At 40.3% G+C, this 18,697-nt stretch overlaps 1 protein-coding gene across 1 annotated transcript; it reads left to right on the top strand.

The window, feature by feature from the left end:
* Positions 1-1,165: 1,165 nt before the first annotated feature.
* LOC133754188 (acyl-protein thioesterase 1-like) lies at positions 1,166-1,903 on the top strand. The gene has a single exon (XM_062184714.1). The coding sequence runs from the start codon at positions 1,166-1,168 to the stop codon at positions 1,901-1,903; it is 738 nt and encodes a 245-aa protein (XP_062040698.1).
* The last annotated feature ends 16,794 nt before the right edge of the window (positions 1,904-18,697 follow it).

Genomic DNA, 18,697 nt, shown 5'->3' with positions numbered 1-18,697 from the left:
TCCATCTTGCTTATAGGCCTATTTAAGTTTTCTGTGTCTTCATAAATCAATTTTGATAGATTGTATGCTTCTAGAAATCTATGTATTTCTAGTAGATTTTCCAATCTTTCCAATAGCTGCTTGCATTAATTCCTGAAGATTCTTTTTATTTCTGTGGTCTCTGTTGTTACATTTCTTTTTTTTAAAGAATTTTTATTTATTTGAAATTCAGAATTACACAGAGAAAGAAGGAGAGGCAGAGAAAGAGCAAGGTCTTCCATCTGCTGGTTCACTCCCCAGTTGGCTGCATTGTCTAGAGTTGTGCTGATCTGAAGCCAGATGCCAGGAGATTCTTATGAGTCTCTCACGCAGATGGAGGGGCCCAAGGTCTTGGGCCACCTTCTACTGCTTTCCTAGGCCACAGCAAAGAGCTGGATCATACGTGGAGCATCTGGGTCTCAAACCAGTGCCTCTATAGAATGCTGGCACTTCAGGTGGTGGATTTACCTGCTGTGCCACACCACTGGTCCCAACAGCTCTTTTTCATCTCTGATTTTGTTCATTTGCGTCTTCTCCCATTTTGTTTAGTTAAACCAAGGATGTATCAATTTTATTTATTTTTCAAAACACTATTTCTTCATTTCATCGATTTTTTGCATTATTACATAGTGACCTTGTCTCTTTTGACAGTTTCTTTCTTTTTTGTTTAAAGATTTATTTATTTATTTGAAAATAAGAGTTACACTGAGAGAGAAGGAGAGGTGGAGAGAGAGGTCTTTCATCTGCTGGTTCACTCCCCATTGGCTGCAATGGCTGGAGCTGCTCCAATCAAAAGCCAGTAGCCAGGAGCTTCTTCTGGGTCTCGCACATCAGTGCAGGAGCCCAAGGACTTGGGCCATCTTCTGCTACTTTCCCAGGACATAACAGAGAGCTGGATCAGAAATGGAGCAGCTGGGACATAAAGCAGCACCCATAAAGATTGCTGGCACTGCAGGCAGTGGCCTTACCCTCTATGCCACAGCACTGGCCCTGATGGTTTCTAAGTCTATTTTCTCTGGCTTAGTGCCTACAAGACTGAGCATGTTACAAGTAGGGCTCTGGCAACTCACTTCTGGCAGACCCTTGGGCTGAGGCCAGACACTATTGCTCCCTTCCACTTCCGACCTGCTGTTGGCTTAGTCTGTGTATGTGTGGTAACACCATGTCTGCTCCACTGTTAGCCATGGTGCCTTGTGCCTGGAAGGCTGCCGCTGCGGTAATTTTCCTTCATGGATTAGGAGATACTGGGCATGGATGGGCAGAAGGCTTTGCAGGTATCACAAGTTCACATACCAAATGTATCAGCCTGCATGCACCCATTATGCCTGTTACATTAAATATAAACTTGGCTATGCCTTCTTGGTTTGATAATATTGGACTTTCACCAGACTCACTGGAGGATGAATCTAGAATTAAACAGGCAGTAGAAAATGTAAACGTTTTGAAAGATCAAGAGGTGACGAGTGACAGTCCTAACAGAATCATTTTGGAAGGATTTCCTCAAGGAGGAGTTTTATTTTTATATACTGCTGTTACCATACAGAAGAAACTGGTGGGTGTCACTGCACTTAGTTGCTGGCTTCCACTTTGGGCTTCATTTCAACATGGTCCTGTCAGTGGTACTAATAGAGATATTTCTATTCTCCAGTGCCATAGAGATTGTGACCCTTTAATTTCACTAATGTTTGGTTCTCTTACTATGCAAAAACTAAACACATTGCTAAATTTGGCCAGTGTAACCTTTAAGGCCTATGAAGGCATGAGGCACAGTTCCTGTCAGCAAAAAAATGGATGCTTAATATTTCTGAAGTATGTTAATTTTTCTGCTGTATTCCAACAGACCAAACAAGATACACAAGGATGTATCTTTATAAATAGGTGCTAATTGGTAATGAAAATAATTTACTACTGGACTATAGAATAATAATGTTGACAATGAAGACATATGTATATCTCTGGATTTAAAAATTTTGAACAGTCATTTCCTGAGTCATTTTGCTTTGCCTTGAAGAATAAGATGTATTGTTTCATTATATAAGTCAGCAAAATCTTATTTATGGCAAGTAATATTCTGTTGCAATATTGTGCTGTAATGTGGGAAAATGTAAAAGTTTTCCACAGTTTCTATCAATGTGAAATAAAACTTAATCCTGAAAAAAAGTCTATTTTATCTGATACTAGGCTAGGAACTCCTGCTCATTTTTTATTTCCATTAGCATAGAATAATTTTCTCCATTCTATCACTTTCAGTCTGTGTGTAGCTTTGTTGGTCTGCAGTGTTTCTTGTATGCAGCATGTATATTGGTCTTTGTTTTTAATCCATTCAGCCAGTCCATCTTTTATTTGGAGAGTTTATTCCACTTACATTCAAGATTGTTATTGGTAGCTGGCACCGTGGCTCACTAGGCTAAACCCTCTGCCTGTGGCACCAGTACCCCGGGTTCTAGTCCTGGTCGGGGTGCTGGTTCTGTCCCGGTTGCTCCTCTTCCAGTCCAGCTCTCTGCTGTGGCCCGGGAAGGCAGTGGAGGATGGTCCAAGTCCTTGGGCCCTGCACCCGCATGTTAAGCACGTGGATCCTGGATTCAGATCGGCACAGCACACCAGCCGTAGCAGCCATTTGGGGTGTGAACCAATGGAAGGAATACCTTTCTGTCTGTCTAACTCTGCCTGTCAAAAAAAAAAATTGTTATTGGTGAGTGATGACTTGTCTTGCCTCCTTTTCCCCACAAATATTCTAGTTTGTTTTGTACTATTACTTTGTACTTTTTTTCCACAAATATTCTATTGGTTGTTTTGTACTACTATTTGTACTATTACTTTGTAATAATACTAGATTTTTGGCGTCATATTTTTTCATGATGCTGTGTTTAGTACATCCTTAATTTTTTTTCAAGATTGTTTATTTTGGAAAGTCTTTATTAACTTTTCTTTATAAATTAGAGCTAGCTGGATGCAGTATTCTAGCCCAACAGCTTTGTTTTTCTTTAAGGACTTGGACTATGTCTCTCTGTTGTATCCTCTTTTGTGAGGTTTTTGATGAGAAATCTGCTGTCAATCTAGAGCTCTTTTAAACATAATCTTGCATTTCTGTCTTGTACTTTTTAGCATCTTTTCTTTGTGCTTTACATTTGAAAGTTTTAATATTCTGTAGTGTGATGAAGACCTTCTCTGATCATGTCTCTCTGGGATTCTATGTGCTTCTTGTACTTGGATGTCCATATCTTTGTCCAAATTTCTGAAATTTTCTTCGATAATTTCACTGAGTAAGTTTTCTAAATTACTCTGTTTTTCCACTCCTTCAGGAATGTCTAAGACATGTCTAGTTTGTCCTTGATGGTGTCTAATAGACTAAACACTGTTTTCATTTTTCTGATTTTTTTCTTTTTTTGTCAGACTGTGATATTTCAAAACCTTTGTCTTTTGGCTTTGATATTCTTTCTTTGGCACCATTGAGAATGGTGTTCATGTTTTTCACTGTAATTTTTATTTGACATATTGAGTTCTTAATTTCTTAATATTTCAATTTGGCTGTTCTTTAATATTTCTAATTCTTGGCTGAATTTCTCATTCATGGCATGCATCAATTTCTTTAACTCATGTAATTGCTTCTCTGTATTTTTCAATAATCTTACAATAAGTCTTTTGAATTCCTTTTCAGGCATTTTGTCAAGATCCTCATCTTCACAGTCCAATATTGAAGTATTATTGTGTTCTTTTTGGTGTTTCATATTGTCTTCTTTGTTAATATATCTCATATTTATGATTTTTACATATCTAGAGAAGCACTTGTGGATATCTCATTTGAAGTCTTTGTTATTGAGAATGTGTCCCTAGGTATAGGGAGATGCCTGCACTTTCAGTGAATATCTAGAGGTGTGTGCTGAGTGGGACCAGGGAGCTCTGATCAGCATTTGTGTGTGAGTCAAAGTCCAGGGTAACACAGTGAATATCTAGAGGTATGTGCTGAGTGGGACCAGGGAGCTCTGATCAGCATTTGTGTGTGAGTCAAAGTCCAGGGTAACACAGTGAATATCTAGAGGTGTGTGCTGAGTGGGACCAGGGAGCTCTGGCCAGCATTTCTGTGTGAGTCAAAGTCCAGGGTAACACCCACAATATGTGTGGTAGCTCTCCTCTGTATCCAGCAGAAGAGAGTGGATGATCCCCTTGTTTGTTGTGGTCACTGCCCCCACAATTCTCTGTGCAAGATAAACTTCTCTGTGCCTGAACCCTGCCCCCAACTCACTCAAGTACATGAACTGCACAAAATATCTGTCCACTTTGTAATCTGAACATGGAGTCCTTCTGGCTTATAGCATAAGCCCCCCATTCCCAGTCACAGGGTGCAGGGTTCCTGCAGTCACAGACTGTAAGGCATCCACTCTCTGCCCTTGGAGCTGCTCTATCCAGAGAACTACTCTGTCCCTGACCTTGGGATAGGGCTGGAAAGCAACATGCTTTCCATTCCCTGAGCTAAATGGGTGCCCTGCCCCCACCAGCTCCTCTTCCAGGACTCAAAGTCAGTGGAGATCATAGATTTCTCACTGTGATAAAAAAAACAGACATGCATTGGCTCTGGCAGCCTCTACTCCCATTACTATGTCACTTTCCCCTCTGGTGGAGGAAGGAGCAATGCGCCCTCCATTCACAAAGTTAAGTAGACACTCTGCCCCTGGACAACTTACCTCACTGGAGTGAGAGTCAGCAGGGACCACAAGTCTCTTCTCCAGACAACATCACCAGTGGAGCACAGGCTTGTACAGAAACTGCTCAACTCACTCTGGGAAGATGGCCTCCCTGCCAGCTGAGGACTGCAGGAGCTGCAGCCATAGGAGTAGCTGGTGGTGTCCCCTGAGCTTCTGTGTGTCTGTGCAATCTTTGCTGCTCCACAGAGTGTCTCTTCTTACTTTATGGATTTTATTTCTATTTCTTACTTTACTGCATTGGCTGGGACTTTCAGTAACATGTTGAAAATTGGTTGTGAAGACACATGCTTATTTTATTCCTCATTTTAGTGGAAAAACTTGGAGCTTTCCATCATTACCTATAATGTGAGGTGAGAGGTCTGTGTAGATGTATTGTATTAACTTGGAGGACATCCTGGGCTGGAGGCTCTTACTTAATCTTTCATCCATTTGTTTCATCACTCAAGTGCTAGACTTTGTCAAGATTTTCTGTATTCATCAAATTGATATTTTTTTTCTTTTTTTCCATTGATTTGGGAAATTAAATCGCCACCAGTTTGACCAGCCTTAAATATCTGGAACTAATTCCATATGTTTATCAAACATCATGCTTATAATACCTTATTGAATTTTATGAAAAATTTTAAAATATGTGCATCTATGTATATGAGAGATACTGGCCTAGAAATTACTTTCCTGTACCATGTCTATATAGTTTGGATACAGGAGCATTTCTTCAAGTTCTATCTTCCAGAAAAATTCACAAATAATTACAGCAATTATTTCTTAGATGTTACATAGAATTTCTCAGCAAACCCATCAGAGCCTGCTGCTTTCTCTTTTAGGAGATTGTTACTGAATTAATTTATCTTTAAATAAATCATTTATATTTATTTTTTTATCTATTTATTTGGAAATCAGAGAAAGAGGTCTCTTCTTTTGCTGTTCAATTCACCAAGTGACCACAACAGCTGAAACTCAGCAAACCTGCAGTTTGAAGACATAAACACAACCCAGGTCTCCCCATATTAGTATAATCAAGATCTTTGATGTGAGTGAGAGAGACACAAAAATTTTAGACATTGGCTTTTACCTACCAGTGTGCATGTCAATAGAAAGTCTGAATTGGGAGTGGAGCTATTACTTTAACCAAGGTAGTCCACTGTTGGTTGCAGGCATATCAAGCAGCAACTGCTGTGAAAACATCTTTTAACTGAATTTCTTTAATAGATATAGAAACTTTTAGGATATTTATTTCTTCTGATGTGAGTTGAGGCAGATTGTGTCTTTATTTTAGCTAGTCCATTTCTTCTGGATTAAAACACCAATATTTTTGCAAGGGCAATTTGAAAGCCATGAATTCAGCATTTCAGCATTTTGTATGCTTTCAGTGAGATGATTGGTCAATCCTATTCTATTATTACACCAGGCAAAAGTTTTATTTGACTCCTCTATTCGTATTTGTTCTAATAGGTAACCTAATTACTGGCTTGTTACCTTGAACTTGTTTAGTCTTGGTTTTCAGCTTTTCTAGAGTAGGCATGAATATATGTCAAGTTTTCCATAAGCACTGTTAACTTTGAAGGTCTTGACCACCAACATTTTATTTCCCTTAACATCAAACCAGGGCTATTTAACATACTTTTTTGTAGAGTGGTCTAAAATAAGCATTACTTCAGTGTGTGGTTCTTACTTAAAAAGTACAGCCTTTAGGTATTTCACTTACATGCTTGTGATGTTAATAATATGTCAAGAAGGTCTTACTTGGGTTGGAACTTAGATACCCTCCAAACCAAATAATCTGAAGTGTATTTTTATACTTCCATCCCAGGATCAGTTACTCTGGTGAACCTCATGTAGTTTCACTCCATCAATGCTAAGTCTATCTCATGCTCAAGGACTTGTGGGGACTTTACATATTCAGTTCTCAAGGTTTCATCTGTTCAGTTACATTCATTCCAGTTTCTTCTTTGGAAAGTTCTTGCTGTCCTCAGATTCGGTAACTACTGCAGCTCAATAGCAACAGGTATTGACTGGAATCCAGTTCATTGTATTGTTGAAAAGTCATTTTTCCCAGCAAGAACCAATATAACTGTAGTGACTGCTTGTCAAATTTTCTTTTCTTGGTGATCTCAATGTTCTATTTCCTGTTGTTTGCCTGACATCTTCTCATAAACTTTCCTCAATGCTTTTATTTGTGTTTTTTAGTGCCAAGAGATTTTAACCGGGTATTGAAAGTAAAATCACCTGATTTCATTTCTACACTCATGTTTTTGGTCCACTGAGAATATTTCCTGATTTTTTACATGAGAAAAAAGCATTTTAGTAACTAATTTTGATACAATGTTAAATTTTGAAAGTCTGTCACATTTTCAGATAAAATGAAATGCAGAATAACAGAGAGAAGGGAGAGGTGAAGAGATTTTGCTTCTACTGGCTCACTGCCCAAATAGCCACAATATACATGTGTGGGCCAGGCTGAAGCAAGGAGCCAGAAACTACATCCTGATCTCCTACATGGGTGGCAGGGGCAAAGTACATGGGACATCTTCCACTGCCTTCCCAGGCATAATAGAAAGACACTATATTGGAAGCAGAACAATCAGAACTTGAAGAGGCATTCCAGTGCAGGATACTGCTGCCACAAACAGGGGCTTAACCTGCTGTGGCACAATGCCAGACCTTCTTTTAAAATTAAGATTCAGTTATGTGGAAGCCAAAGTAAGAGAGAGCAAGCTGTTATCAGCTATCATCTATCACTTTTATTAGTTTTTTCTTAAATAGTTGCTTATCACAGAATAATATATTAAAAATATATGACACCAATGAAAGAGCCAGTGTGTTCCCACTGTCTGGTTTCTGATTGCTGCTGATGTGATGCCCTTTTTCAAACTTAAGAGGAAAGAGAGGTTTGGGGCCAACACCCAGAAGGTAGGGGGACATTATCACTCATGACACTAGATGGGACTTTATTCCCTGTCACATGTTTGTTATATAGATACAGCCATGTGAACTGAAGCAGGATTTGAACACTTACTACATTCATGACTATCTTCATATACTCTTCAAAACTTACTAACAGAAAAGGATGAATACTACCACATATTGTGACTTAGTGTTTTTATTCAATGTCAGAGTGTGTAATTACTTCTGTAATCCTCAAGTTAACAAGGCAAAGATAAAAAGAAAAAAATTAGTGAAAACCAAAGAACTAGATCAGTCAAGAATGGGGGTTGCCAACAAATTTCTGGAACACAGTAAATTTTGAAAAAATGTAGTATTTTGTGCTTTCAGTGCTTCATGTGAGAAACACATACATACACACACCATCATCATGACCACCATCACCACCACCCCTCACTGGAGCTGCCTGTGTGTTGGAGAATTGAGGACACCAACAGGCAGAACACAAGAGCTGCAGGCATTGTCTGACAGTAAGGAGGTGATGAGACAGCTCTCAGAGCAGACCCATTTCTCTTCACTGAACACAGCTGTAGGATTGGGGGAGCAGAAGCCCTGTAAGGGAAAGGTGTTGAGGAAATCACCAAAGTTGTTTGCAAAAGTTTACCATGCTCTAGGTTACAAAGAGATGGTCTTAATTCCTGTAAACTGTTGGTTTTCCCTAATGTGGGTAGTCAGGAAGTTTTTAAAAATGATTCATCAATGGATTATGCTGCAGGAATTGCAGGGTCACAGTGCACCTGTGAGAAGAACAGGATCGTTTTCTCAGGGCTTGGAATCCTGTCAGATGTATCCTAGTGACTAGAACATATTCCACAGGATGCCTCACAGGCAGGGCTGCCTGGAGAGAGCTGCAGCTGTCTTTGGGTAGGGCACCTGAGTGTCTGTTGGTGCACAAGTGTGCATTCATGTGTTAAGGAGGCCAATGTATAGTGAGGAGAGTCTCCCACATGCTCCAGGCCCTTCTTCCCAGGCACACAAAAAGGTGAAATCACTATCCACACAGGTCTGTTTCATCTCACTTAAGTTTTCTACTAAGAACAAATGTGTGTATATGTATGTGTGTGTACTGGGGTGGTTGATGGTGTGAGTGTCTCCTTGTGCATTTCAAAATCCCACTAACTTAGGCTTAAAGCCTCAACCAAAATAACCAGCAATGGCATTTACAACAACCACACATTGCTCAAAGTCCAGGCTCACAGAAGAAAAATACCTACTGTGTGTAGACAGAATCATGTCATACAACCCCTAGAATACAGTGCATATTAGGGGTATGAAGAAAATTCTTAGGCTTGGGGCTGGCTCGGTGTCTCAGTGGGCCTGCGCTAAAGCACCTGAATCCCAAATGCACACCAGTTCAAGACCCAGCTGCTCTGATTCCTCTCCAGCCTTCTGCTATTGCCCCAGAAAGCAGTAGAAGATGGCCCAAGTCCTTGGGCCCCTGAACCCACCTGGGAGATGCAGAAGAAGTGTCTGGCTCCTGGCTTCAGATTGGCACAACTCCATCCATTGCATTCATCTGGGGAGTGAGCCTGTGGATGGAAGACCTCTCTTTCTCTCTCTGCCTCTCCTCTCTCTGTGTAACTCTGACTTTCAAATAAATAAATCTTTAAAAAAAGAAAATTTATAGGCTAGTTCAAGTATTTCTGCATCTTTAAATAGTTATTTATTTCATCTGAAAGGCAGAGTAACAGATAGACGGTACAAAAAAGGAAGAGAGTGAGAGATCCTCCATCCACTGGTTCTGTCTCCAAATGGCCAAAATGGCTGAGCTGGGCTAGGTCAAAGCCACAATACAGGAGCTCCAGGGCTCCAATGTGTGTGGCAGAGGCCCAAATACTTAGACTGTCCTCCACTACTTTTCCAAGGAGATGGATTGGAAATGAAGCAGTTAGGATTTAACTGGCACTTATATGGGATACTGGTATTGCAAGTGGCATCTTAACCTGTTATGCTACAATGCCAGCCTATAGTATTTGCAATTTAGGGCTGCAAACTATTAAGCCATGATGTTAATAAATCTGCAGCCTCCCACAAGGGTTTTAGGACTACACTGTGTGGTTCAGTTAATGTCCCAGGCATCTGGGGCTCCTTGCTCAGTTATGGTTTCACTGTTTCCCCTCACTTGTAGGCCAGGCATGAGGCCTCCAGTGTAGGTTGAGTGAAATTATTGTTTTTCTGGAATTTATCTGTTGGTGAAGTTCCCATCCCCAACTCCTGAAGAGCAAGTTGCCGGCCAGGCACAGTGTGGCCTTCTCAATCAGTAAGAAGGGAAGAGACACATGTTCTAAAAACAAGAAATGGGTAGGCATGAGCCATCAGGGCCTGGGCAATTCTGGGTAGACCATGGACAGGACACAGAGGTCTTCTGAGATCACCTAATCCTTCCAGTGCCAGCTCCCAGTGGGCCCCAGCCCACAGCTGGCCCTGAGGAGCAAGGATGCATTGCTGCCTGGAGAAGCTACATTTGAGTCTGGGGAAGTCAGTACACTTCACCTCAAATATTTAAAGCAATTTTTTAAAGTAAATTGCCCAACTAAAGCTTGGTAATTTGTTTTCAAAAAAAGGATTTATTTTTAATTAAAAAAATAGATAAAACAGAGCACGCACAATGTGGGAAGAGGAATAAGACAATTGCTGATTTGCATTTTGACCTTCAAGGGGTGGGCAGGACACAGCCAAGAAGAGAAGAGAACCCCATTTCTCCTGTCCCTTGATCTCATAGTTCAGCTCCCTCCAACTTCAGCTGCACCATCAGGGAACACAGAAGTCAGATTTACAAGAGTGTTTACATGTGCAAATGCAGGGATCCATGTCCCAGGATAAAAGGTACAGTCTGTGGACATCATAGAGACACTACAGAACAATGCTCAACACCAAGAGCAACCACTATTCAGCCTAGCATCTCCCAGGACAGGAAATAGAGGAGTTCAAAGTTACCAACTGGCTCCTATGCTGCTGCAATCCACTTCTGGGGCTCACTGAGGAGAGCAGGAACTGCTGCTCCTGGGGTTTGCCATCAGGAGCTTCTTGGTGCACAGCAGGTTCCAGAGAATGGATTCTTCTTTTCCAGGAGCTTGTGCAAGATGCCATACAGAGGAAGTGGCAGTCCTATTGTGTCCTTATTGGGCTCCTCCCCGCCTGACTGCTCCAAGCCCAAGCTCCCGCCAGACTGTGCTCCATTGTCCCTGCAGGGCAAGCTGTTCTACTGGTTGCACATGCCAGCCAGGGGTTCCAACTTCCTCCTCTCTACACAGCTGCCTACTGCTGCCCAGCTGCTCCTGTTAGCTGGAATACTGCAGGGCAGTCCAGGGCAGCATCTTAGGCCTCTGTCTTCACCTTCATAGTGTATTGCTTAGAACTTTCACATTTCCACTAGTTCAGTTGACTCTTCTACTCCACTGGGACGCCAAGTTCTGCACTTTGCAGAGAGAGCCTGCATCATTGAATTCAGGCACCCAGTCGAGGGAGAGTGCAGGTCTTCAGTGGAGCAGCCTGTGCAGGACCTGGATGGGGCCTCAGTATTTTCCCTTTTCTTTGCTGGTCCATGAGTTGCACTCACTCTGGACATGGTGGGACTCCATGTGTCACTTCCCGACAAGGACACAGGAGCTCCCTGCTACAGTACAATCACATGTGCTAGGCTCTTGGCCCATCAGGGCCAGGGTACAGACTCAGTGGATGCTGACCCACAGGTGATGTATAGGCCTACACCTGCAGGCAGGGCACATGGGGCAGCACAGTGTGCTCCCTGGAAGTCACTTCTTGAAAATGTGGCTTCTCAGACTGGGGAATGTGGTGCCAAGTTCCTCCTTTTCTTTTCATCCCCCACCCCTACCTCTTGGCTTCCTCCTCCACTCCTTCCTCCTCCCTCTCCTTCCTTCCCCTCCCCCCCTCCTCCCACACCTCCTCCTCTGCCTCTTTTTTTGCATTTGCTACTAAACATGTTGCTTTTTTATGTTATGTTTCCACGCATAATTGAATCAAGATATAAATTTTGGTTTTTTTTTTTTCCTTTATGCACCACTATCACACTGTGTGAACATTATTACAGGGTCCTTTCTCCTTGCTGTTCTTTTCCACAGGATTTTTTTTTCACTATTTTTGGCTTGAGTGTTCTAAACATGCCTATAATAATTTACTGTAGAAAATAAAGCATCCAGTGATTTTGAAATTAAGAATTTATAATTTATAAATACATTTTATAAAATGCACCTTCCATATTTAAGTTTCTATAAATTAAAATGTGGTAAAACTTTTTTTAATTAAACTTTTATTTAATGAATATAAATTTCCAAAGTACAGCTTATGGGTTACAATAGCTTCCCCCTCCCAAAACTTCCCTCCCACCCACAACCCTCCCCTTTCCCACTCCCTCTCCCCTTCTAATCATATCATGATTCATTTTCAATTCTCTTTATATACAAAAGATCAGTTTAGTATATATTAGGTAATGATTTCAACAGTTTGCCCCCATATAGCAACACAAAGTGAAAGAAAAATCACTTCTCGGCCTTTTGGCTAAGATCAAGTGTGGGGTAAAAACTTTTTATAATATTAAGCTTTTATTCAAAAACATGATGTCCCCTTTTACAATGATACGTGTGTATAAGCTTCTCTAACATTTTATTTTATTTTAATTTTTTTAGTTAAAATGGGATCTTCTATTCCATTGTTGAAAAACACAGACTATTGTTATTTGAATGTTGATTTTATAAGCTAACCTAATGAAAATCAAAAGCTAATTTTAGCTTTTCCAAGATTGTTTTAATTTTTTCTGTAACCAAATAATGTTCAACAAAATATTTTTCCCCTCCTCTGAAATTATTATGGTTCTAACTTGATTTTTTCACTATTTCCATAGTTAATAATCTAATAACAATGAAGACAGTGGCATCTATGTCCAACTCTTAAGTGCTATATAGTTTTGTTTCAAAATTCTTAGTGGATCAATGCTATTATAAAGATAACTTACTTTAGAATACTTTAAATGTACAAAACAAATATTATAAAATAATCACATAGTTCCTATATATCCCATACTGGGCTTCCTTACTGCTAACATATTACACTAGAATGATATATTTGTCACAATCAATATGCACTCATTGAGTTCTCTATTTTTATAGAATTCTGATAGTCTTCCACAATTAGTGAAACATGCCAACTTCCCCAATTTTTTACCCAACTCCCGCTATCCCTCCTCCCACTTTCAAATTCTAACACTAACAATATTTGTTGAGTTTGAGGGGTTTGGGGGTCCTACATCTGAGGAAGATTTTGTTAACACATAATCTGCCTCTAATTACAGATGCCAACAAAATATCTGATGTTCCTTAATTTAGGTAGAGTCTGCATTCTCTTCTTCTGACTCTAAGCTACTATGTGAGTGCCTGGACATAGGATTACACTCTAAACAATGTTGTGCCAGTTTCTAGACCTGGACTTCAATGCAATGGCAGTTTTAGGCCTTATTGAAGTCAGTAGAACTACTCTCTTGTGGGCAATGCCTGGAGAAACCTAGAGAGTGAAGTGTGCCCAGCTGATTCCCAGCACCCTCGCCACCTCTGTGACAACACACCAGTTAAGTGTGTTAATTGTCTTAAACCTTGTAGATCAGCTGAGACCCAAGATGAATATCCCAGTGTGATCTCAGTCATGTCATGAGAAATAGACATATTTTCCAATGAATCAGTGCCTGTATTTTTGACTGACATGGTCGTGAGATAATAAAATATATACTCTTTATATCCAAAGTCTGTCATTTGTGTACATGATCTGATATAACAATATTACTTTCCTTTTGTCTACTCAATGTAATTGATTACATTAAGATTTAATATTAAACCAATTTCAGTCTGGATTATTATGTATAATTATTTTGCTATTTTAAATTATTTAATATTTTGTACTCATTTTAATATTTCATAATTGTTATACTTCATTTTTGGTCTAAGAATTCTTTGTTGATGAAATCTGCTGATTTTTAGACCAAATTTTCCTTCCTTGTCTATATGTGGATAGTATGAGATCATCTATGCTTCCAAGGATTTGCAGATTTCTTCTACTTCTTTTTATTGTGGTGAGATATTTAGTGTAAAAATGTGGGCTTTTAAGATTTGTTTTATTTATTTGAGAGGCAGAGGGAGAAAGAAGAGAGAGAGAGAGAGAGAGAGAGAGATCTTCAGTCTGCTGGTTCACTGCTCATATGACCACAACAGCCAGGACTGGGCCAGGCAAAAGCCAGGAATCAGGAGCTTCATCTCAGCCTCCCACATGGGAGTAGGGGCCCAGTGACTTGAACCTTCTTCTGCTGCCTTTCTTAGGTCCACTTGCAAGGAGCTAGATCAGAAGTAGGGCAGCTGGACTAGAACTGGCACCCATATGGAATGCCAGCATTGCATGTGAGTGCTTAACCAGTTAGGCCACAATGCTGGCCCAAAGATGTGGTTATTTTTATCTTATAATTTATAAAATTATATACTAGCAATTTCTTCACCTCCATTTTTAAAGTTAGATTAGCTAAGTAATTACTTATTTTTTAAAAAGGAATTTTGGGTTGTTTTCTAATACTTTATGATTTCTGCTTCATTAAAGTTTTCTTTACTATTTATTAACAATGATTTTCTCCTGATTATTGTGTTTTTAGACTTTTGAATTATGTTTTCCTAATAAAATTATATTGAATTTAACTGCTTTAGAAACAACTGAGATACTGATTTTTAAAAAGATTTGTGTTATGTATTTGAATGACAGAATGACAGAGAAGGAGCAAAAGAGGTCTTCCATTATTTGGTTCACTCCCTAAATGACCACAATGGTCATACTGGACCAGGAACTCCATCTGGGTCTCCCATATGGGTGGTAGGTGTCCAAGAATTTGGACCATCTTCCACTACCTTCCCAAGAGTCAGATCAAAAGTGGAACAGGTGGGACTTGAACCTGTACTCCTCTAAGGGATCCAGAATTGCAGCAACCTCATGCACCACAACACTGACTCTCGGATATTAATTTAAGTTATGCTTTTGGTTATAATTTTAAAAAGATTCTATGAAGTGTAGGGAATTTTATACAGCATGCCATTGACTCTACCATCTTGCTAACAACTGTACACAGTTGCTGTATACTGATGGCTTTGTTGTATTTTTGTTGCAATGAAAATGTGTGCTCTAAATCACAATCTAAATAAAATGACCTATATTTTCAGGTGTGTATTTTAGGAAACCAATTGTTCTCTTTTATATTTCGTCAACTAATTTACCCCAAGACAATCACATTCTATAGTTTTAAATCCAAGCTTTTAAAAATTTTATTTATATATTTGAAAGAGTTACAGGGAGAGGTCTTCCATCCAATGGGGCCTGCGGGCCAGGGGGCTGCTGAGCTATGATTGGCTGGTGCCCAGAGGCAGGGCCTGCATGCACCTCGGCAGCAAGCTGCGATTGCCCTCAGATCAGGGCCCACTGCAAGCATGCAGGGGTGGTTTAGGGAACCGGGGGAAAAGCCAGGGCTGCAGAAGAGGTGGAGCAGGTAGCTGCAGTGGCCCATACTGAACCCCATGATGAGTGTGGGGAAGGAGGCAGAGGGGGTCGGGGAATGGGGACAGGGGCCTCCAGCCCGTGGTGACAGTGCCAGCGACAGTAGCAGGTTTGGTGGTGGTGATGGTACCAATGTTTGCTGGGGAGCCACAGATAGCGGGCAGCAGAGGGGCATATCTGCCTCGGGCAGTGCTGCTAGGACCCCCTGGTCGCCAGGTCCTACACCCTTGCCAACACGGAATGCTGCCTTGGGGACCCCTGCACTCTCCAGTCCGGTCACTAGACAAGCTGGTGCTGGGAATTCAGGATGGTTACGGATTCAACAGCGATGACCCCAAGGATGACGTCTTTGTTCACTAGACAGCTATTAGAAGAATCAGCCCCAGGGAGTTTCTGCACAGCGCTGGTGAAGGGGGCCCTGTGGAGCTTGATGTCGCGGGAGAGAAGGGCACAGAAGCCGCTAATGTAACTGGGCTCAGAGCGGGCAGGCGCCGGTGAAGGGGCAGCCGCTGTGCCCTGTTGGAGCAGGTTCCATGATTCATCCCCCAGCTTTGCCAAGCTGCCACGCACCCACGGGGCAGAGGCGCCCTCCACTGGGGAAGAACCTTGCAGTGAAGCAAAGCCAGTTGAAGACTGCGTTGGGGCCCAGAGGACATGGCCATCACTTGTACCAAGGGCGTGGCCTCTGTGCGAGGACCCCTGGCCCCCCAGCCAGCAGCAGCCAATAGAGGGGCACTGTGGGCTGGAGCCCAAAGACAAGGCCCAAGAGCAGGGAGACCAACAACGGGGATGTGAGTGGTTCCCCAGCTCAGACTTCAGCCCAGATATCACAAGCCCTTCCTTCCTAGGCACCCAAGCAGCAGACAATGGAAGGTGGGGATGGGGAGACCTATTCAGCCAAGGCCACACTGACGGCTCCTGGCCTGAGCCCCAGTACTCAGGAAACTGCCTCTGCTGCTGGTCCCACAGAGACCTCAGCCCCAGAGCCCTAGGCTCCATCAACACTGAGACCCACCACCACCACCATGCTGGAGAGCGTAGAAGTCAATGGACACCCAGCCACTGTCTCCGTCTGCCAGTGTTTCCGACTGATTTGTACCCTACCCAGCATCCCTCTCCATTTTCCCATAATTCATGATGTGAAAACATTGTCTTTTCCCCTTTCTCTTGAGACTCAGGAGAGCCAAAGCAGCAGCCTTTTGCCTGGTTCCTCTCTCCCCTACCAAGGGTTGAAGGAAGGGATCCACCCTGATTTTCAGAGGCATCTACTCCATCCTCTAAATCAGGCTGAAAAGGAACCAGCCAGCTCTTACCTTCTAGGGTTTTCGCTCCCACTTCAGCTTATTTTTTGTTTCCCTCAACCCCCTAACTCAGAAGCCATTTTATGAACTATGTGCCACCCAAGCCTTCAGTAAAAACAAAAGAAGCCTTGCGTTTTAAAAAGAAATTGATCCATTTTTAACATATGTCTTTTAGTAAATGCCTAAATTGCATAGCCACTGGATAAGGCATTTAAACATGCCTAAAGGATCATTGAGGGCAGGTATTATTCCTTAACTCTCTTAATGCTAAGCAACCTTATTTAACATAGTATTGGGAGTATCAGCAACAGCAATTAGATGCGAAAAAGAAATATAGTGCTTCAACTTGGAAAGCAGCAAGTCATGGTTTTGTACATGCCAAGGTCTAAATATTGCACCAAAAATTGTTAGAACTGAGAAACTAACTCAGTAAATTTACAGGATCGAAAATCAGCATCCAAAAATCTAGCTTTTTAATACAACAGTAATAATTTTGCTGAAAGAAAAATCGAGATAGAAATTCTATTCACAATAGATACAAAAATTTAAATATTTAGGAATAACTAATTTTGGAAGGTGAAAGATATTTACAGTAAGATTATAAAACATCAGTAGAAGGTATCATCAAGGTCACAAGTAAAAGGAAAGATTATTTGTTCATGAACTGGAAGAACAAATATTGTTAGGATGTCCATGCAATCTAAAGCAATGTGCAGATATAATATCAATGACATTCTCTACAGAATTACAAAAATATCCTAAATTTGTGTAGTATCACAAAAGATCCAGAATAGCCAAAGTGAATCCAAGTGAAAAGATAGCACTGGAGGAATCATAGGACCATATTTCAAAACTGCAATAGTTGAAACAGCATCATACTGGCATAAAACCCAACACAAGGATCAATGGGACAGTTCAGTTAATGCTGAAATCAATCCATGTACATGCATCCGCTTGATGTTTGATGCAAGAGTCAAGAACAGACATTGGAAAAAGATAATCCATTCAATAAATGATCTGACAAATCTGTGTAATAATAATTTTACATATGTAAAAAATAAAATAAAATGCATACCTCTCACCATATAAAAAAATCAACTCACAATGGATAAAAGGCCTAAAGATAAAACCTGAAACTATGAAATTACTAGAAGATAACAAAGGGAACAAACTTCAAAACAGTGGTGTAGACAAATATTTGAATACGATGACAAAATAGCACAGGCAACAAATACAAAACTAGATAACTGGGATTATATTACACTCAGAAACTACTGCATAGCAAAGGAAATGCCACATCTAACAGAATGTGAGAAAACATTTGCAAGCTACTTATCAAAGAAAGGATTAAGAATCAGAACATATCTGAAACAAAAAACTCATCAACAAAATAATCCAATGAAGAAATGGGCAAAGGACATGCACAGACAGTTCTCAAGATAAGATATACACATCCTCAAGAAACACATGAAAAATGTGCAATATCAATGGTCAAAATAGAAATTCAAATCTAAACTACAATGAGATATCACCTCAACACTATTCAAATGATATCAGTAAAGAGACAAAGTACAAATGTGAGCAAGGATGTGGTGAATTGGGAACTCATCAGTGATAATGTGAATTATTTTGCAATTCTGGAAAACTGTGTCAGAATTTATTTTTGTTTTTAACTTACTAAGTATATATTTGAGATAAGATTGTTAACTTACATCATAGTCAAAGGCTTAATGGCTCTGATAAATAAAAAGTTAAACAAATAAAAAATTAAAAATATCATAGTCCAGTAGAAAAATAGGAAAGGGCTATAAACAATAGTAAAATTAAAAGATATGCAATCTCACATATATAAAGTAAATTTTAAAATAGCCACAACATTATTAAAACTATAGTAACATATAATTCCTATCAACACATATAATGAAGATTTAAAATAAATTTTGACAATTTATTTAATAGTAGGATCCAGAAATCCCACTATTGGATATATATTTGAAAGACATGAAATCATTGTATCAGAGAGTTACAGCACTATTCACAGTAGCTAAATATGGAATCAATGGATTTTCATTCTCAAATGTATGGATAAATCATATGTTATCTATACACAATGGAATACTACTCAGTTATAAAAGGGATGAAGTCTTCTCATTTGTAGCAAAATGCTGGAAACTAGAGTTCATTGTGTTAAGTAAA

The sequence above is a fragment of the Lepus europaeus genome, chromosome Y, assembly GCF_033115175.1.
Source record: "Lepus europaeus isolate LE1 chromosome Y, mLepTim1.pri, whole genome shotgun sequence".
Taxonomy (NCBI): Eukaryota; Metazoa; Chordata; class Mammalia; order Lagomorpha; family Leporidae; genus Lepus; species Lepus europaeus.
The sequence above is the reverse complement of the archived record's forward strand: the minus strand, read 5'-3'. Positions and strand labels throughout refer to the sequence as shown.

What these genes read in the sequence shown, in the direction of transcription:
- LOC133754188 (XM_062184714.1), top strand. Translation starts at nt 1,166, where the DNA reads ATGTGTGGTAACACCATGTCTGCTCCACTGTTAGCCATGGTGCCTTGT.